This window comes from Trichoderma camerunense (assembly GCF_050948025.1).
Source record: "Trichoderma camerunense strain CBS 138272 chromosome Unknown V8C40scaffold_28, whole genome shotgun sequence".
Classification (NCBI taxonomy): domain Eukaryota; kingdom Fungi; phylum Ascomycota; class Sordariomycetes; order Hypocreales; family Hypocreaceae; genus Trichoderma; species Trichoderma camerunense.
In genome coordinates, this window is record NW_028145342.1 from 284,160 (window position 1) to 304,742 (window position 20,583).

A 20,583-nucleotide genomic window follows, 5' to 3' on the forward strand; every position below is an offset into this window, starting at 1 on the left:
TCGGGTAAAGCCAGCGCAGAGTCTGGTTCTGTGACCCAACGGCACATACAAAGTACTCGTAGTGCAGGAGGGGCATGATGGATGTCCGAATACTGTGTTTTAGTGAACATTGTGGATACTACAGTTTAGTATCAACTGTGTGGCGACATTGGCTGTTGTTACATGCGTGCTCCGTTCCCATGAGAACAAGTTTCTAAAGCAAGCGCTAAGAATATGCCGATGTCCATGTTATGTGTCAATAGCGTACAGTACTGTGGAATTTTATCAGTCAAAATACTAAGGCAGAATAAATGTGAGAATTATTTGGCAACCATGTAAGGCGTATAAGGTGTATATCTGGAAACTCTATGCGATGTATTCTGTATTTCTGCGGTATTTTTTTAATGGTTACGAGAGAAACACTGGCATTTGTACTCTTCGTTCTTTGAATGCTCGCCTAGAATCAACTCGCAGCTGTATGCAAAGAGACTCGGCCGTTCTCAGCTGAGCCGCTTGTTTACTTTGGTAATAATACCCTATTTCCAAAGCCGCGAGACGCGCTCAAAGCCACAACTATATGGCGCGCAACTGGATTACTTCAATCTTTGATTCATCTTATACTAATAACTCTAAAGGGAATATTAGCTTGTTTCTTTCCATTTTCATCACTTTGTTTTGATCTGACTTCCTCACAATTTTATAGCCAGCTACAGACTGGACATACAAGCACATTATGCCATCCAGTTTAGAGAATGTCTACATACCTGGGAGCTTTGCGCTTCCTAATCTTTCCGCGAAAGAGTCATCAACTCCGACAGGGATGAAGGATGAATACCTTCTCCTATCATGGTTTATTGTCCTTTTGAGGATGAAGGAAGATAGGCAAGCTAACTGTGGCTGGATATATCAAACACGAGAGCCTGAGATTGAGAGCGAATTGGCCAGAGGGGAACTCTCAACGAATAAAGTATTGGGGAACTTGAAAAGTACTGTCGGCCAGGCCACCGTTGCCATCTCCAAGTATATGACTGGGGCCGTATTACAGTCTCTTGAGGGATATTCGACTCCCGTTTCTCTCTTATTGAGTACAGAATATCGGCTCAATGAAAATAATAAGGCTAAAGATGATGTAAGACAATCAATTGCGTCTAGTTGAAAGAGATGTCATATAGCTAACACGAGTGAGAACAGAGTACCCTATACCTCGAAACATATTATATGAACGGCCATCTCCGGATACTCCCCGCACGCACCTCCGAAAATGTTTCTCAATATGTAATAACGCAATACGCCGAAGCATTGAGCCATACCATCAGAATGTGCATCTCGAATCATGATGCGGTTATTGAGGACTTTCTTCATCCATTCCCGCACGATATGGATCAAATATGGCAGTGGAATCATTCTCTTCCGCAGACGTACGACTGCTGCATGCATGATATAGTTTCCGGGCGAGCTCAAGAATCTCCAGACAAGGTGGCAATTCTATCTTGGGACGGCAGCTTGACTTACGCCGAAGTTGATCGATGCTCGTCTCTTCTGGCCCTTTTACTCAGAGAACGGGGTGTTGAAGCACACGAATTCCTTCCACTGTGCTTCGAAAAGTCAAAATGGACTGTTGTTGCTGTGCTGGCTGTAATGAAAGCCGGAGGAACAATGGTTCTTATGGACCCAGCACTTCCGATTGCCCGCTTGCGAAATATGGCAGAACAAGTTAATGCAAAGACAATGGTTGTCTCTCGAAACCAGTATAATTTAGCTACGGACATCCTCCCACATGGGGAATTTATTATTTTGGAGGCGGAGACATTTGCTTGCTTTGAGGACTTTGTAACCTTTCCCGCTCTACCGGTTGTGCATCCATCAACGCTCATGTACATCATCTTCACTTCTGGAAGTACAGGCACTCCCAAGGGAGTGCAAGTATCCCACCGCAGCTATTCCAGCAGTGCTTTCCCTCGGGCTAAAGCAGTTGGTTACAACAATAATTCTCGGGTTCTCGATTTCGCGTCCTACGCCTTCGATGTTAGTATTGACAGTATGATACTAACATTGGCTAACGGCGGCTGTCTCTGCATTCCATCGGATGAAGACAGACTCAACGACATAAATACAGCTATGCGAAGTATGAAGGTGAACTACGCGGGTCTCACCCCCTCAGTTGCTCGAATACTAGACTTGGACGTCATTGCGTCGCTCGAAGGACTGGGTCTTGGGGGTGAAGCGGCTTCCGTCAGTGATGTTGCGCTTTGGGGCCAGTATGCTAGGATTATCATAGGATATGGCCCCTGTGAATGCACCATTGGCTGTACTGTGAATAGCAATGCAGCTGCGAATCGGGACTACATCACCATTGGGCCAGGCAATGGCGCCGCTATTTGGATTGTGGACCCAGATGACCACGAGTCACTAATGCCGGTAGGCGCAGTGGGTGAGCTGCTTGTGGAAGGTCCGATTGTTGGGCAAGGCTATCTTAATGATCCCAAAAAGACTGCCGCTGCGTTCATTCAAGATCCGTCATGGCTTGTATCAGGCCACGGTCAACATAGCGGCCGCCAAGGCCGTCTGTACAAGACTGGAGACCTTGGAAAGTATGCTCCTGACAGTTCTGGTGAGATCATCTTCATGGGCAGGAAAGACACTCAGGTCAAGTTGCGTGGCCAGCGGGTTGAGTTGGGGGAAATAGAGAGCCAACTGAAAGCTAGGCTCCCCTCGGAGATCAGCGTGATATCTGAGGTGATTACGCCAGCCGGATCCGCGGCCCAACCGACTTTAGTGGTATTCATTGCACAACACGTCGGAAAGGCAAGCGACAATCGCCAGTTAGAATTGGCCTGCCTCTCTGGAGATTTGTGCGAAACAATGTTGAAAGCCAACACCGATGTGGCGAAAGTATTGCCCCGGTATATGATTCCAACCGCATACATACCGATCAACTTTATTCCAACGTTGATATCAGGAAAAATTGATCGAAAGCGTCTGAGAGAATTTGGTTCCACAGTGGACTTGAAGCAGCTTGATAAAAACGCAAAGAGCACGGCAACTCGGGCGCTTAGTGACCTTGAGCAACGCCTACGACAGGCTTGGGCTTTCATCCTGAAGTTGAACCCAGACGAAATCACCCAGGAAGACAATTTCTTTGCGTTAGGTGGCAATTCTCTGGCAGCCATGAGATTGGTGTCTACATGTAGAGATCGAGGGTTGGATCTTAGCGTGACTGGAACATTTGCCAATCCAACCCTCTCGGAAATGGCAAATGCTGTCTTCATATGCGATTACGACGCGAACATCACAGTTCCGGAGTTTTCTATGATATCTCAGCTTGCTGACAGTGCCCGACTAGAGGCATCACGCATTTGTGGGACAAATGAGGCCGCTATTGAGGATATTTACCCCTGTACACCAACTCAGGAATCTTTGTTTACGTTTTCTCTCAAATCGACGAAGCCTTATATCGCCCAGCGTGTTGCTTGTATCCCGCCTAATGTAAACTTGGAACAGTGGAAAAAAGCATGGGAGTCGGTTGTTGATGTGAGCCCCATCTTACGCACACGCTTAGCTCAACTCCAGGACCCTGGGCTTCAGCAAGTTGTTCTCAAAGAGAAGATATCGTGGGAACATTCCACAGATCTTGATCAGTATCTTGAAGACGATAGAGCCATTGGGATGGATCTCGGGCAAAGCCTGGCTCGATATGCTATTGTGAATAACAATGGGGATGGCAAACAATATATGGTTTGGACTGTGCATCACGTACTCTACGATGGATGGTCAGAACCGATCATACTTGGAAAGGTTCGCGAATCATTACAACACGGAAGTGCTTTGCCTCACCAGCCAGCACTCATAACTATGCGAGACTTTGTCAAGTATGTTCGCGACACCGATCAGATTGCGATGCAAGAGTTTTGGAGCAGAGAGCTTGATGGTGCAATAGGCCCTCAATTCCCTCGTCTACCCTCCAGAGACTTTTTACCAAATCCGGACACCATCTTCGAGTATCAAATAACCATAAAGTCAACTATCGGCTTTCCATTTACTCTGGCAACCGTTATCCGTGGCGCATGGGCCCTAGTCGCTTCACAGTTTACTCATAGCGATGATGTCGTCTTTGGAGAGACACTCACGGGTCGAGACATTCCACTGCTTGGTGTGGAGGGCGTTATTGGTCCATTGATTGCTACTGTCCCTATCCGAATACGCATTGACCGGACAAAATCAGTCAATGATTATTTGAAGGCTGTCCAGCAAGCTATTCTCTCTCGTACTCCATATCAACACATGGGCATGCAAAACATCAGAAAGGTTCACCCAGATGCCCAACATGCTTGTGAAGCAGGAACAGGTCTGGTTATACAACCGGAATTGGAATACGACGGCACCGATCTTGGTTTTGCCCACGGAGATGTTGTTCGCGAAGCGTTATATTTCAACCCTTATCCCGTTATGCTAGCATGTGGTATGAACCCTGATGGATTCAGGATCTGTGCAAGCTTCGATAGCAGCCTGATAGATATCAGCCAAATGAAACGAATGATGGCACAACTAGAGACAGCTTGTTCACACCTTATGAGCGATCTCGGGAAAAGGGTCGACCAGATATCTTGCCTCCCAGAAGCTGAATTGAATAATATTTGGGGCTTCAATCAACTCCCACCGGTATCTCTCGATCAGGCGTCTGGGAAGATTAGGGCAGGCGCAGAAACACAACCAGGATCTACATATCCTCCATTTCTAGTTCCTTGGGTGTGCATTCCACAAAACCCATCCCTATTATCACCCATCGGTTGCCCTGGTGAACTTTGGCTTGAAGGACCACATTTGTTCACCACTGAAGCGATCGAGTCTCCTGCCTGGCTCTTAGCTGGGAGCTCTCAGTTTTCCGGTCGATCAGGTCAAGTTCGAGCAACAGGAGACATAGTTCAGCTACAAGACAATGGCAAATTAGTGTTTGTGGGTCGAACTGAAAACATTGTACCTGTCAATGGTCATTCGGTGGACATGACAGACTTTGAGGCGCATTTCGCTCAGTTACTGTCCCCATCTGTCATCGCTGCTGCGGCTTTATACCACCCGTCACCTATTGAGAAAAAGCAGCCTTTAGATGAAGGGCTGATTGTGTTTATAGAACAACAGCCCTTGGATAAGGACAATGTTGAGTTGCTACCAAAAGGGTGCAAAGTGAGTTGTGCAGTGCCTGGCTCACAACCTTTTGAAACTGCTATCTGTGCAACTATATCTGCCAACTTTGCTGGGGTATTGAAGAGGTTTGACAAACACATTCGGAATTCTTTGCCGTCGCATATGGTGCCTTATGCGTACGTCGTTGTAGAGAAAATGCCCATCACACAGGGCAAAGTCGATCACAGCTTAGTTAACCAGCTTGCGTCCAACATCTCTGAGAATATAGCTTCTCAGCTACGCGAAAGTCTCACGAAAGAATGGTCGAAAATCGTGAGCCCGGCAAATCTTACGGCGTCGCAAGATATCCTGCGATCCGCGTGGGCAGAAGTGCTTAATGTCAATTTGGATCAAATTGACGTTGACGATAATTTCTTCCGCCTAGGCGGCGATTCAGTATCAGCTATGAAACTAACGTCGAACCTTCGTAAGAATGGACATAGAATGAGTGTAGCAGATGTATTTCGACACATGCGCCTTCGCGACGCTGCCACGGTTTTAAAGGTCAACGAACTGTTCAAAGAGGACACATGGTCTTACAGACCATTTTCAATGTTGGGATCTATCGACATAGATCTCTTTCTCTCTGAATGTATTCGCCCAAAGCTTGCTAATCCCAACTGGAGCATCAAAGATGTATTCAACGTGACGGATTCACAGGCATTAGACGTTGGAGCAACCATTCAGAGGCCACGCACATCGATACAGTACACGATGTTGTACTTCGATCAGGGCTCAATAGACCAAAGCAAACTGCTGAGTGCTTGTGCAAATCTTGTCAAAACTCATGAGGTTTTGCGCACAGTATTTGTCGAGCACAACTCAACTCTATTTCAGGTTGTCTTGGACGAGATTAACGTTCCAGTGACGATGAAGACAACAGATGCAGACCTTGATGAGTTTGTCACGAACCTTTGCACTAATGATATCGAGTCTGATTTTCTTCTTGGATCGTCCTTCGTCAGGATGTTTTATATCCAAACCCGAGATGGCAAAGGTTGCCTTGTCCTAGGCTTATCTCATGCCCAATACGACGGAGTATCCCTGCCTCGATTGCTTCGAGATTTGGAAACATTGTACGCTGGAGAAGAAGTGGTAAACTTTGAACCATTCAGCTCTTATGTTGCACGAATCCAGAACAAGGGATTACAAAAAAGATCGTTGGACTACTGGAGTAATCTTCTTAGTGGCTCGATGCTTTCAATTCTTCCTGACCAGTCGACAACAAATACAGACAGAGCCGTATTCTTGTCACGACAAACCAGTGTCTCCAAGGCACCTGAGGGCATTACCACAGCTAGTGTGCTTACTGCAGCATTTGCTCTGGTGATAGCTCGTAGACTTCACAAATCAGACGTCTCTTTTGGAGGGGTAACATCTGGTCGAAACATTGACCAAATGAACACAGAGAATGTGATGGGTCCATGCTATCAGTTCGCACCCATTAGAGTCATCTTGAAACCCGGATGGTCCGCAATGGATCTCTTACGATTCGTTCAGAATCAAACCGCCGAATCTGCTGCTCATGACTTTGTTGGTTTCCAAAAAATAGCTAAACAGTGTGCAGAGTGGTCCTCGGGAGCAAACTTTTTTGACTCCATTGTTCACCATCAAGACTTTGAGGATTTTGATCATATGCCTTTTGCCAATGGAAGCTGCAGAGTCGATATTTCCAATCCACACGGCGACGCGGCTTATCCCCTTAAGGCAGTCTCTTTCCTTAGACAGGGGAGACTAAATGCTGGATTGGTTGGAAATCAGGCAGATATAGCATTCATTGACTCTTTACTGACAGAATTAGTCAATACTGTCGAGGAGCTTGTCAATCCTACTTTAGTTGGAAAAGCCATTGATTTTGGATTTAGTATTGAAGGATAACGGTAATCAAAACCACCTCACTATTATAACATTTGTAACCTTGGGTTCCCTTTGGTTATCATTACTTGTTAAATATTAATAATCTACAAGTAATCTCCATGCAACGCGAGGTATCTTTTTGCCAACCGACTGTCGGCGATGACGCCACCATGGGGTGGACCTAAAATGCGGATGCAGGGTGCGGGCTTAGTTTGCCGATATCTACAGTACGTCAATACTTCTGGAACAAACTCTCAATCTCAAGAGCATTTCAAAGCACCCCTAGTTTGGACCATCACTGCTTGGGACATACCAATGGGTTGTTGGAGGGCTGATGCGTTGGTTCAGCGGGCAAAGCCATTGGCATAAATACCAACTCTACTATTGCTGTTTTGTCGAAATAGCTATCGATTCAGCATTTCAATTCCACATTACTCTTATTATATGCATTGATCTGCCTTCCTTCACTATCATCATGTCCTCGTCAACCCATAACATCGTAGTTCTCGGCAGCAACTTTGCCGGGTTGGCTATCAGTCATTACATTCTGAGACACATTATACCCTCAGTGGCGAGCAACACCGACAAGAAGTGCAAGTTGACTATTGTATCGCCATCGACTCACTATTTCTTCAAAGTCGGTGCCCCTCGCGCCATTGCCCGGCCTGAACTGGTCAGCAAGGTCTCAATGCCATTTGCGGGCGCGTTTCAAGATTATGGCGACCTATATGCATTTGTCCAAGGCGAAGCCATAGCACTTGACCCTTCAACGAAGCTAGTCACGGTCAAGGGTGTCACCGATACCGATGAGAACAGGATACAAATTCCATACGACTCACTTATTATCGCCACAGGGACGACAAGCGCCAGTCCCCTTTGGACTCTCCACGGGCCACACACAGTCACAAGCAACGCTATTTGCGACACCAATGCAGCCATTTCCAAGGCAAATACGATCCTTATCGCCGGCGGTGGCCCCACAGGCGTCGAAACAGCCGGCGAAATTGCCTACCATTGGCACGGCAAGGATATCACCCTATTCTCCGGCAGCACTCGCCTGCTCTCCAATTTATCGAACAAGGGAGTTGGAACGTCGGCGGAATCACACCTGCGCGGGTTGAAGGTTAAGACAGTGCATATGGCCAAGGTTACTTCTGCGTCCAAGACGGCGAATGGTACCACGCTGGTGGAATTGAACAATGGCACCACCAGGGAGGTTGATTTATACATTGACGCGACGGGTGGTACACCTAATACGAGCTTCTTGCCAGCCGAATGGCTTGATACCCGGGGATCCGTCATCACCGACCCTGAGACCTTGCGTGTGACAAGTGCTCCACCTGGCGTTTATGCCATTGGCGACGTGGCATCGTACTCGAAGAGAAACGTCCTCGATGTTCATCGAGCTATCGCCCCCCTCGGGTACTCGCTCTGGGCTGACATGACCAAGAAGGCCAAGGTGAAAGCACCCCTAACCGAGAAGGTATACAAGCAGGACCCTGGAGACTTCCAGTTTGTTCCCATTGGTCCAAAGGGTGGTGTTGGAACAGCGTTTGGTTGGTCTGTGCCAAGCTTCATGGTTTGGCTTGCAAAGTCGAGGACCTTCTTCATTGAAAAGGTGCCCGCCAATGTCGCTGGCGCTAGCTATACAAACATCGATGTATCCTCCATACCCAGCTAATGCGGTACTTTCGGACTTGTTTTATCTGTTGATCTATCTTTTTGCGTTAGACCATAGAGCCCTGTTGTTCTCGTGTTCTCGGGGCTCCGTTTTTATCTCGACAGGGCTACGTTTAATTCCAGATGCTTGCACTTCGCGCCGTTCGACGCCATTCCATTTGTCACAACCTGCGGCCTCCCAAGCTCGAATTTTTTTATCGGTGGTGATGAATTCACGATTGCTGACATTTTCCACCTGTCGTACGGCCAGGTGGCTAGAGATATTGGCTACAAGGACATCACAGACAAGTATACCAATGTGAAGAAGTGGTTTGGCATAATGTCCGCATGCTAAGTATACTTACTGCATTCACATTTGGCCGATTTCTTTGAAAGATTTCAGATGCACGCATGCAACTATGTTGTTACTATTCCCGAGTCTACGCTTTGTAATTCCATGAAGTAGTGCTCTGGTATTGTCAGCGGATCGCACCCAGTTTAGACTCCAAGATAATCCAACTTACTTGCTATATACCACCTCTTACTTGAGTGACGTAGGACACTTTTGAGAGACTCTATAGACTGACGACGACGAAACTCATCAGAATTACTTGAGCTGGAAGCAAGTATTACTGCCGCTTTGAGGACCGGATGGAGTGAAAATGGACAGAGATCCGAGAGGTTCGTAGACGCCAAGCTTCCCTCAAATTGTGTAGCCGCGCTGACAACCTCGTCTATCAGGGCATCTCGGAACAATCCCGAAGAAAAGTGACAAGAGATATCCTGGGGTATTTTGAGGTGATTTCCAAGCTCGAAGACGGAAAGGAGGGCACTATGATATGCCACATTACTTCATGATCGCCATATGAGAAGGTATTAGGAGATGCTTACCTGTTGCAGATATCGACCTGGCTAGCAAGTCGACTAGGAGATGTGACTTCGGACTCTGTCAAAACATGTTTGTAGGCAATGACGGTTTTTATCAATTGAATAGCTTCGGCCGCGTTGAAATCCTGGCGTATGGTGGGATTATTGACATGAGTTAAGGCTTGTTCGAGCAGACGAGAGGCTTCGACTAGGCTGGCAAGAGGTGTTTTATTGGCAGACAAATCGGCCACGCTATACAATAATGTCAGTGTTCAGATGCGTTTGAAGAATAACCCCTTATCATACCTCGTAGCTTCCACCATACCGCTCTTCAAGCCATCGGTAGCAAACAACTGAGCGGGTGATAGTATTTCCGTTGTTCGATATATGGTTGACGAGTTCTGCAAACCAAGATACCTGTCCAAATGTTAATCTTATGAACTCACAGATTCTGATCTATAGCTGATTCAATTGTAGAAGATGTGACGGAGAAGGATCTACCGACCTGTTCAGTATCACAACAGCCTGCCAGATTCGAGCAACTTCTTCTGTTGCGGCCAAGCCGTCCTCGTGATTCTTCTCCCACAAGTGCAATCTACCATAGCTCGTTGACGCTAATGCTCTTATCGTGTTTGCTATATTTGTATCATGAGCTGCTGGATATATACCGTGGCTGACTTCAAATAGCTTCACAAGTACCTGAGACTGTAGCAGCTCAAGTGAAGCCTCATATCCCGCTTGGATTAGAGCGATTGAGCTTTTTACTAAAGTGTAGAGCGACCTTGCTTGACCCGATATTCCAGATTCAGTCGGAGGAGTGTTGAGAAGAAGCATGCACAGCACAAGAAGACTCTGCCCTGCACTGGGAGCTCTACACAGTTCTGGCAGTCTCCCCATAAACTTCGGTTTAGACAAAACGGGAAACCAATGGTGAATAGATTCGAAATACTTCATGCAGGAAGCACGGCAGCCGCTCTCTCCACCTGTAAGACCAAACGCCTGCTGCTTAATGTTCTCCTGGATTAAAGCCGGGGCGAATGGGGTAAGCTGGTAAGAGCGTAATAGCGTCAGATGTTCAGAGTTCGGGGGTGCCGCCTCAGTGGTGTAGTTACATTCTCGACAGAGCCTGGGTAATGGCTTGTTCAGCAATTCATCCCGAGGCAACGCCATTTCAGGCTAACATTACCTCACGCAGAGCGAGCACCTAGGGAGCGCCTTATCGCACTTACGCTTTTGCTTGCGGCAGGGGAGACAGACAACGGGCGCCTTCACAGAGTCTCTTCGTGGTTGGTTCATGGTCTGTACCTTGCCAGACAGGTTATAGGGCTAATGAACATTCCGCGAAGTAGACCTCATTCCAAGTGGGTGACGAAAAGGTATCCTCGGCGCCTTGACGAATACAAGCGATGACAGTTGCTGGGTCAAGGAGAGACGACGAGGGAATTCGCCGCTTTGTGCATCCGCAACTTGCATTCCTTGCCGGGCGATCCGCGTGTACCTTTATGTAGGAGTATATGGCGTCAGATCCTTTTCTCCACGATCTATGTCCGCACCTTGCACCCGCACCTTGCATCCGCACCTTGCGTCCGCAACCTGCATTAAGGCCCGGGCTTATTCCTACTTCGGCTCTCCCCTTACCGTATTCCCTCGCAAAACTGGATTGTGAGCAGTTGATTACGGTGACATGCTAACGTGAGGAAGTTAGCTTATTGCTTTTTTCGATTAAAATTGGGTATAACTATGGGAGATCCACAGTCGACTTTTACGAGGGAATACGGTACTACCCTGAAACAGCTTGAGCAGCTCATGTTTAAACAGGATATCTACACGAGATCCAGATTCCACAAAAAGATAGTTTCATATGTTGTCGTTTCCAAGCGAAGTCAAGTATGCAAGATGGGCATAGTATAAGGAAGTGCGTTTCCGCTTCTGCGTTGGACATATTGGAAGAGAAGCAAGGAGGGATTTTGTAGCGCCACTTCGCGTTGGCTCCATGACCTTCTAAGGAGGTAGCTCTTAGTCAAGGCGCTGGATATCACTGGTTGAGACACGGTGCGGACGCGTGATGACAGGTGCGCCCTCACAAGAGAAATGATAGTAATGTCTTCAAACTGGACGGAGCTCGCTTAGATATTACGGGCGTCTGTCGATGAACAATTGAGGTTTGGGTTGTGTATTGGACGATTCGCCGCTGCCCCTTCAGATTCCCCTGCATATCTGAGCGCTTCACACCTACCTTCTGTGTCTGCATTCCGTAAATCTGAAGTCTGAAGTTGCTCTAGTAGATCTACCCGCTATCCACAGAGACGACCCGGCCCGCAATAAGCGCTCGCAATATTCCAGAAGATTCATGCCACGGGACGCCACAACTTTGCATTCTGCTATCTACAACCAAGCTGCCTGGACAAGGGCTCTGGCACCAGTAGCCAATGACAAGTGAAAATCATCCGCAGAACTGACGACCAATGCCTGGCGGACATGCCGCTAGCCGAACAGACGGGCTTAGAATACATAAAGTCCGGACGAGTCCGTGTTCCTGTATACACAATAACGCAATGGCATAGCAATGGCGATAACGCAGTCTTCGTTCAGTCCGAACGAGCTTCGGACTGCCGGATACAGAAGATGCTTCCTTCCCTTGCATACAGATCAGCAAAGTGCCACGACTCTTGGCTCCGGGGTCCGGGATGTGTGGCTTAAAGGGGACAGCGATTGAATGAACGGCACGAGCGAGTGAGACTCAAATATCAGGCCAACAATTTCCAACTCATATTGACTGTATTAAAGAGCAGAGTCTCTGAAGTTGGAAAGGGCACCTGTCTATTTGATCGTTGATCTCCAAACTTCATAATCCACTCGCGCAAAAAGAGTAGAGCGTATCGCTCAACGCCGACATGCCTCCGACAACGAACTCTTCTTTTGTGATGAGTGTAATGGAAAGCATTTCTCATGTGCCCCTTAAAGACGCCGCTGGGCTCTCCCTTTTCTTGGTATGTCTCTCTAATAATGAGTCGATCAGGGTGTCTTCTAGCAAAACTAAACCGTGTAGATCTTTGTGTACTGCTTCAGCATAAGTATTTATCGCCTGTGGTTCCATCCTTTGGCCAGATTTCCTGGCCCATCCCTGCTTTCCGTCTCTTACTTTCCATTCATGTACACGTACAGCATTCGGGGTAAATGGATGCGGACAGCCGAGAGACTACACGTCCAATATGGCCCTATTGTTCGCGTCGGACCAAATCACCTAGCTGTTGACGGATCCGTCGCCTGGACTGAAATCTACGCCAACCGAGGCACAGGTAAAAGCGAATACCCCAAGCCGAGAGGTTTTTTCTTCAACGGCGATGAGACGAGTATCCTAGCCGCACCTCGTGATGTTCATCGCCGTCTTCGCCGTCACTTGAGTCACGCCTTTAGCGAGTCAGCTTTGGTCGAACAAGAGGGGATCATCGCTTCATACATTGATTTGCTCATGGCCCGTCTGTCCGAACGGGCTGGTAAGGGATCCAAGATCAACATTGTAGATTGGTTGAATTTCGCGGCCTTTGACATCATTGGGGACTTAACGTTCGCGGATTCGTTTGACAGTTTGCGAAATAGCGGCTATCATCCGTGGGTTCGAAACATCTTCAAGAACATCCAGGCTGCTTCCTACACCTGGTTTGCCACCAACTACCCCCCGCTGCAGACGGTGATGCGCACATTCACGAGCAATGAAACGGTAAAGATATCACAATACAACCAACAACTTGCAGTGGAAAAGGCCTTGGCTCGCATGAGTTTGGGGCCCGAGCCCGCAGATGGACGTCGCGACTTCATGACATACATGCTTCGCAAGACACGGACAGGGGAAGAAGGAATGACACAGGAAGAAATTCTCGCCACCGCGCCTGTTCTTGTGACTGCAGGCAGCGAGACAACCGCCACGCTGCTTTCAGGTTTTTTCTTCTATTTGCCATCCAATCCAACCGCGTACTGGCGACTAACGGAGGAAATCCGCTCAACTTTCAACAGTGAGGATGACATCAACATGCGCAGTGCATCATCGTTGCCATATCTGCAGGCATGTCTCGAAGAAGCGTTGCGCATATATCCTCCAGCTGCTGAGACACCTTGGCGAGTATCCCCCGGCGATATGCTTCTAGACCAGTTTGTTCCTGCCGGAGTATGTGCATCAATAGTCGCGCGATCGTGGGAAAGAAATGCTAACAAGATGCTTCTTTGACAGACACACATCTCCGTCTCACAGTGGGCTACGTATCGCAATCCCAAATACTTCAAAGACGCGTCTTCATACGTGCCCGAGCGTTGGTTGCTTCCGGCTCATCCACACTATGATGCCCAATTCAACAATGATAACAAATCGGCCTTCAAACCTTTTAGTCACGGTCCACGAGACTGCATTGGCAAGAATCTCGCATACGCAGAGATGAGGCTTATTGTTGCGCGATTTCTTTTCCGCTTTGATTACGAACTTTGTCCAGAACAAAGTAGATGGCATCACGACCAGCGGTCTTTTACTGTTTGGGCAAAAGGTCCTTTGTATCTTGCGGTACACTTGCGAGAATAATAATATCCATAAAGTGTTTCTGGCTAAGTAATATCGATAGAAAAGCCTGGAAAATAGAATTTTATTATATTGGTGTAGCAACTCAGCTTTTAGAGGAGGCAATTCTGATCTTCATCTCTAGGAATTGTAACATCGTTATTGTCATTGAGTATGACGACGTTGAACAGAGGTTTCTAGAGAGCGCTACTCAGCGAAACGGCACAGTACAGGAGGACTCTGACTTACCTGATTACTCTACTGTTGTTCATCTCGACTCACCGCAATTTTTTATGTTTTTTTCCCAAGAAGAACTAAGACGCGACAGGATGAAGCGCCGCTACTAGAAGGAGAAAAACAGAAATGACCTTTTTGCAATGAAAGGTGCGCGCTCAGCCTCGGCACGGCACGCGAAATGCACAGATCCTATTGCAAACGCTGCAATGAGCAAGAAATTATAATACAAGAAACTGGTCTTATGACTAATACAATTCGTCATGGGACATAATAAACGCTGAAAAGCTTTGACGTCGAAGCAAGCTATTTCCATATTTCTCATAGCTTTTGCAGCCTATTGCGTGTTATGAAATAGGCCGCGAGATGTCGTATGCTAATACCATGTCAAACGGTAGCCCAAAATAGCTGTAAATGTGGCCTATCCTACGGAGTACTCACGGAAGCGTCATAGGCGGGGATAAGTGGATAGAGTGTTCTCCGAATCGAGACAACATCAGCGAGGACTTGCATAAGCCCGCCATCCTTGTACGCGTCAGCTGGAAATGGAACATCAGGCGGCTATTCCATGCGCGTGATACTTTGTGGTATACTGTATCATAATATTATACCAGTACACAAGAAACAAGGAGCTAGACCATTTGCTGGGCTAGAGTCTTGATGTCCGCACGGGCAGATCTGATGAGCCTGTCTGCAGGAGGAAGGAACAACATCTGCCCAGCACCAAAGTAACAAAAGTTGTATCAAAATTTACAGTACTCCGAATATATTTAGAGAAAGCTTCGAATACCATATTGCTCATTCAAAGTCTACTTTAGTTACTTCTCTACATAGACATCCTGTTATCATGGCTCAGTCTCTCAACCATGATGCCAATAGCCGACTTGACTCTTTTTCGCCGTGAACACTAGCACCAACGGGATTGGCATCCTAAGCGCGGCAGCAGCCGTAGACTCCTGAGCTCAACGTAGTGTGAACCGTCGTCTTTCCGTCCATTAATACATAGCTGCATTGGCAATACACTTCACGCAAGGGCGAGCTAGATGTATGTGCCAGGGGAGGATTGCTAAGTACCTACCCTTTGCTTGAAGGAGCCATGCAGCCTCTCGGGGCATTTGACCCTGAAATGGAGTTGTTGGTTGCATCGGGACTAGGATTAGGGGAGCCTTATATCGCTTCTATATCTCAGAACTGTCTCGACGCAATACATGCGATGGCAGGTGTTGTGCAGACGCAACTGATCGCCATCAGCATTCCTAGCGAGAAGGTAATGCACATATATTGTGTGATCTAGTCAGCAATCATAGAAAAATCAACACACGACACATAATCTGACCAAGGTCTCCAAACTTGGCAAATGGGTGAAGAGAACAACTCTAGAGGGGAGAGGGGAGCCCCGGATCCTTTGCTTGGCCCACCATTGGAGCCTAGCCCTACTCCCATCTTGAGAACAAAGGCTTTATTAGAAGGAATCTCAGCAAGCATATTCTTCATATGCTTCTCACTTCTGCTTCTCGGTTTTGGCGCAGTTGTTGCCTGTAAGGACAAACAGATCGTCCGCCAGCCAACATGGAACACCACCCATGGAATATCCCTCAAGGTCAGTAAGTTTTGCAAGCCTTGTCTGGTTCGCCCCCCTGCTTCGTGTCGCCAACAGGTCGGCAAGATGGCTGATCTCCGCAGCTTGGAACCATATTCCCGATCGTGTTTGCCGCTGTCGTCGGACGAGCAATCAAGACTTTTACAGCATGGCGCCTCGAGCATGTCACACGGCTGGCATTTGTTGAGCAGATGATGGGAAGCCTGACCCTAGGGGGTGCTCTGTTGACCACCTACAGTCTGCAGGCTCTGAATATCATAGCGGCTATCCTTGCAATCATTTGGGTAATGTCGCCGCTGGGCAGCCAAGCAGCACTGCTCATGATCACAACCGAGTCAGTAGCGGCTACGAATTATACCCAGCTGGTCTATTTCGACACAATTATTAGAAATGGAAGTGGAGGCTTCATTGGCCCTTCCGGCTTCATTGGCACTTCCGGGACTACGTTCTCAGGGAATGACGCGGAGGCTACATTTGCGGCTTCGTTGAATGGACTGTACAATGCGTGTGTGCTTCAGTCGAATCTGACTCGAAATTCGAATAATGATCTTTGGGGAAATGTCAAGATACCAGATATTGCCAAGTCACAGCTTACCAAGGGAGATGACGGTTGGTTACTTGTAGGAAACGCAAGCGGCATTGTGTATTCGTCGCTACTGGGCATTCCAATCTCTGGGCTTCAAGCAGCCTTTAACACAACGCTCCAAGTTGAGACAGAGTACCTGTCGCTGTCCTGTCAGAACATTACTATCAATGACAGCAAGCTCCCAATAACAAACTTTGGCACAAATTCAACCATCTCGACCAATGCTGAGGTGTCACAACCTTGGATCAACCAGACGATTTGTGCAACCACGCCCAACAGCTTTAACATCTATCTAGATGGATTCTACAATCTAACACAATTTGGTGGCTTTGGCAGTGTGTCCTCGTTTGGTAACGGTACAGATTTCTTCTTCCCTGCTCGCAGTCTATCTTTCCAGACATTCCCAGGTACGGCTTCCGCCAAGCTGATTGCCCAATGTCCCATCACAACCGTCTACGTAGAATCTTCCATTTCGTGCAAGGGCACAAACTGTACGGTTGTGGCTATGCGACCGTCCAAGTTGCCGCATCCGGGAAGCAACTACACAGGGCTTAGCTTCGCCGATGCCTTTTTGGATTATGGCAAGGCGCTGGCGAAGTCAGTTGGGCAAACTGTACATGAAGCCTCGAGCAGCACGACAGAGGCGTTTTTGCTCAACCCAGATCAAGCTGGCCTCGGAGGCTCCACAGGCTTGGACTTTACCAATATCGATGCGCATGAAGTGCCCGCGCGTCTACAACAAATCATCAACACCTATTGATACGGCAGCTTTAATCCATCGTCAATCATGGGAGGTCTCGCATCAGGCACGGTACCAACTTCCAATGGAACAGCAGCGGCTGTCATCTCGATAGAGCACATCAGATATACAGTACATTGGCGATGGCTAGCGCTGTTCGTCGTGGCGGCAGCTACCATGGCGCTGAGTGCACTTATGAGCTTGTTCCTTACCTTCCAAGTCCGTGGACCAGACGTGCTGGGCTATGTCTCGACAACTATTGCAAACTCGGAGTACATCCATACAGGGCGCAGAGTGGAAAGTGTAATGGGTGGTGCAGAGAGAGCCAGAGTATATGGCTCAATACGCTTGAGGCTCATGGACGTGCACTCAGAACAGCCAGTAGGTTTTATTGCTATTGCGGAAGACAATGAGCACAATGACCACGGAAGTTTAAGGCAAAGAAACCGCCAGTATTATTAGCGGAAGCCTTTTTTCTTAGTATATACTATTATAGGCTGGAGTTCGGGTGGGGTGGGAGATGCAGGGAGCGAGAGAAATGGCGATATTCATTATATGTACCTAAATGGACAAGAACATACCGGAAAATGGAGGCTTATGTCGCATTATTATTGTAAGCAATAACTGGGAGTTGGAGGAGATTATCAAAGATGTACGCAAGCCTGTAACGGTGAAGCCTATAACATCGAGATCTTTAGCGCCAAAATCTTTAGCGCCGAAGTCTTCAACGCGGAAATCTCCAACGCGGAAGTTCCGATCAGTGTCATTAAAGAATGTGGTTTCTTATGGACCAGAGGATATAACTCCATTAGACGAGATCACACCGGATTGGATGAGCGGCAAGAGCCAGAGCGCCGACAGTGGAATGCCCTGGCATCGACATTCGAAGGGCATCAATCCAAAGCCCAATATTTTCCCTGGGCCATTTCAATAGTGTACAATATGAGTTTGTTTGGCAAGCGGGTAGTACGAAATATATACAATAGTATGGCATGGGGTTACGAGTTCATTTTGTTTTATTTATTGGTATATGGTAAAAAAATCATGGCTGTTATGGCTTGGAGTTGGGTGTGTATGAGCAACGATATGTTCTTTCCGGGGCACGCGGTCATGGATTTATGGTAAAAGATGGTTCATGTATTTGTGTATTTGCGGCTACGAATGTATGAATAGAAGATTACGATATATGTACAAGTATTCTCGATGATTCACCGGCGTTCATTCATCTGATGCTCCCTGTTTTCTCTTATTAAATGATTCAATGAATGATAGCGTCTGTTCTGTTTGGTGTTGTATCATTCGCTGAGACATGGCTCACAGAGTTACGACCAATCAAGTAGGAGGCCATTTGTCCAGTCGCATCTCGAGAACTGACGTGTACACGTGATGAATATGTGGGAGGCCTACCGCTTTGATCAAATCATCAACACAGCCTCATAAAGATAACCCCTCACTTCGACTGAACAGATGCATCGCTCTTCGCACTTCTACGCATTATGTGTTGATGAAAGATGGAATACAGGGGCAACACGTACTCGAAGCTCACCAGCGAGCAGCAATTCGACATTTCCAAAAAGCTACCTCTCCAATGCCATTCACTAGAGACTCTTGGCCGCAATGGTGTGATCCTTGATACTCTTGCTACCAACCAGCTGCCCGAAAGCATTGCCAAAAGGCAAGTGTTCTGTGTTACAGACTTTAAAGCCACACCTATAGGAGGGCCTTCTGCTGGAGATCGAAAAGCTGTAGCCATTGCCTGCCAAGTAGCCGAAGCCGAAGATGGTGGAAATGAACCCATAAGCATCTGCGCCATCGACTTCATCACCGGCGAAACATTGATCGACTCGTTCATCGCTCCGTCTCGCGCAATATCTAACTGGCGCACCAACGTCCATGGTATCTCTGCGAAGACCATAGAGGCTGCGCTGAAAGGAAACAACTGTCTGTCGAGCTGGCAAGAGGCGCGAACGGAACTTTTCAACTATGTGAACGCTCACACGATTCTGGTGGGATTTACAATTCGCAAGGACTTGGAAGCTCTGCGCGTGTTCCACCGAGGCATTGTGGACGGGCAGATCCTCGCTACAGAAGCCATCTGCAGAACGAATAGGGAGCTTTGGAAAAAGTGGACGATTGATGCGGTTTGTATAGGGCTCCTCGTTATGTTTATTCGCCGAAATGCGACGCCGCGGAATCAGATGCATGATCCTCTTGAGGATGCGTTGGCGGCTAGGGAGATTGTATTGCATTTTATTCAGAAACCTGCCGAGGTAGCGAAATGGGGGAAGATAGAGAGACAGAAGCTGTTTGGGGATTTAATGGCTAAAGAGGAGACGACAGGGAAGGCCGCAAAAGTAGCGGCTCAGGGGTTAAACAAGAGTACGCATCGAAAGGCCTCTTCGAATGACAACCAGGGTGTGAATCGAGATGCTAAGGGCAACGGCAAGAAGAGCCAGAATCGAGCAAAGGGAGTAAAGGGCCCCATGTCTCAGTCGTTGAAGGAACTAAGTATTGAGGATGCCAATCAGGGATCAACTGGATCTGAGAAACTGAAAGGGCCTAAGACTGCAGTGAGCAAGACGAATCATACCAAGGATTTGTCAGAGAATCAAGAGAAGAGCATTGCAAAGGCCCAACAGGCGGCGAAGAGGAAAGCAAAGCGGGAGGCAAAGAAAGCAGCACAGAAGGACGCAAAGATTGAGGCGGCTTTGGAGGTGCTGGTTCGAGAAGAAGAGCAGGGCCTGCTACGTCTTGGGAATACAAAGCAGAGTGCAAAGACAGACTGGGAGGTAAAGCACAAAGCAGACAGAAGGGCGAAGTGGGTAGAGAATCAGCGGGATAATTAAGAGGATAAGTTGTCGAGTTATAAAGTCAATAATAATAGTAGATGACTATTAGTAGTTACACAGTAATTATCGGCCTTAAGAGCTAGGTCAATGCTACTAAGCTTAGTGTCCTGCTATATTAGTATATTGGCTTTAAGGTTGTCTACTGTATTAACCTATGGTTTATAATATATTATAATCTAATATCTTATACTACCTTAGGAAAGTATATACCCTTAGAAGAACTATAAACTAATACTTAATTAAATTAAATATTATTAAAAAGCTAACTTAAATATTAAGTTACTTTTATATAAAATTAAACCTTAGTAATAGTTATTTTAAATTATTTATAAAAATATAATTAAATATATAAAATTTAATTAAAATACTTATTAAATAATTTAAATAATTAATTATTAATATAATAATAAAATTAATTTTTATATTTAATTTATTAATTATATAATAAAATTACTTAAGTTATACTTTATTACTTTTCTTAATATA

The 20,583-nt window shown here is 46.9% G+C and overlaps 6 protein-coding genes across 6 annotated transcripts; 5 read left to right on the forward strand and 1 right to left on the reverse strand.

Moving 5' to 3' along the window:
- Positions 1 to 712: 712 nt before the first annotated feature.
- Positions 713 to 7,038, forward strand: V8C40DRAFT_284128 (uncharacterized protein; the record flags this gene model as incomplete). The annotated part of the gene is made up of 2 exons (XM_083222104.1): positions 713 to 1,108; positions 1,171 to 7,038. The coding sequence occupies 2 exons, from the start codon at positions 713 to 715 to the stop codon at positions 7,036 to 7,038; spliced, it is 6,264 nt and encodes a 2,087-aa protein (XP_083067589.1).
- A 454-nt stretch (positions 7,039 to 7,492) lies between these two features.
- V8C40DRAFT_271170 (NAD(P)/FAD-dependent oxidoreductase) lies at positions 7,493 to 8,698 on the forward strand (the record flags this gene model as incomplete). Its single annotated transcript, XM_083220254.1, has 1 exon — positions 7,493 to 8,698. One exon carries the CDS (start codon positions 7,493 to 7,495, stop codon positions 8,696 to 8,698), a length of 1,206 nt encoding a protein of 401 aa, XP_083067590.1.
- Positions 8,699 to 9,093: 395 nt separating this feature from the next.
- On the reverse strand, positions 9,094 to 10,839 carry V8C40DRAFT_284133 (uncharacterized protein; the record flags this gene model as incomplete). The annotated part of the gene is made up of 6 exons (XM_083222105.1): positions 9,094 to 9,146; positions 9,201 to 9,508; positions 9,568 to 9,795; positions 9,850 to 9,960; positions 10,049 to 10,669; positions 10,730 to 10,839. 6 exons carry the CDS (start codon positions 10,837 to 10,839, stop codon positions 9,094 to 9,096), a joined length of 1,431 nt encoding a protein of 476 aa, XP_083067591.1.
- A 1,497-nt stretch (positions 10,840 to 12,336) lies between these two features.
- Positions 12,337 to 14,113, forward strand: V8C40DRAFT_284134 (cytochrome P450; the record flags this gene model as incomplete). The annotated part of the gene is made up of 3 exons (XM_083222106.1): positions 12,337 to 12,533; positions 12,593 to 13,708; positions 13,772 to 14,113. The coding sequence occupies exons 1-3, from the start codon at positions 12,438 to 12,440 to the stop codon at positions 14,111 to 14,113; spliced, it is 1,554 nt and encodes a 517-aa protein (XP_083067592.1). The 5' UTR covers positions 12,337 to 12,437.
- A 1,423-nt stretch (positions 14,114 to 15,536) lies between these two features.
- Positions 15,537 to 17,269, forward strand: V8C40DRAFT_284136 (uncharacterized protein; the record flags this gene model as incomplete). The annotated part of the gene is made up of 4 exons (XM_083222107.1): positions 15,537 to 15,590; positions 15,631 to 15,663; positions 15,693 to 15,923; positions 16,007 to 17,269. 4 exons carry the CDS (start codon positions 15,537 to 15,539, stop codon positions 17,267 to 17,269), a joined length of 1,581 nt encoding a protein of 526 aa, XP_083067593.1.
- Positions 17,270 to 18,664: 1,395 nt separating this feature from the next.
- Positions 18,665 to 20,178, forward strand: V8C40DRAFT_258590 (uncharacterized protein). Its single transcript, XM_083218758.1, has one exon. The coding sequence runs from the start codon at positions 18,760 to 18,762 to the stop codon at positions 20,092 to 20,094; it is 1,335 nt and encodes a 444-aa protein (XP_083067594.1). The 5' UTR covers positions 18,665 to 18,759; the 3' UTR covers positions 20,095 to 20,178.
- The last annotated feature ends 405 nt before the right edge of the window (positions 20,179 to 20,583 follow it).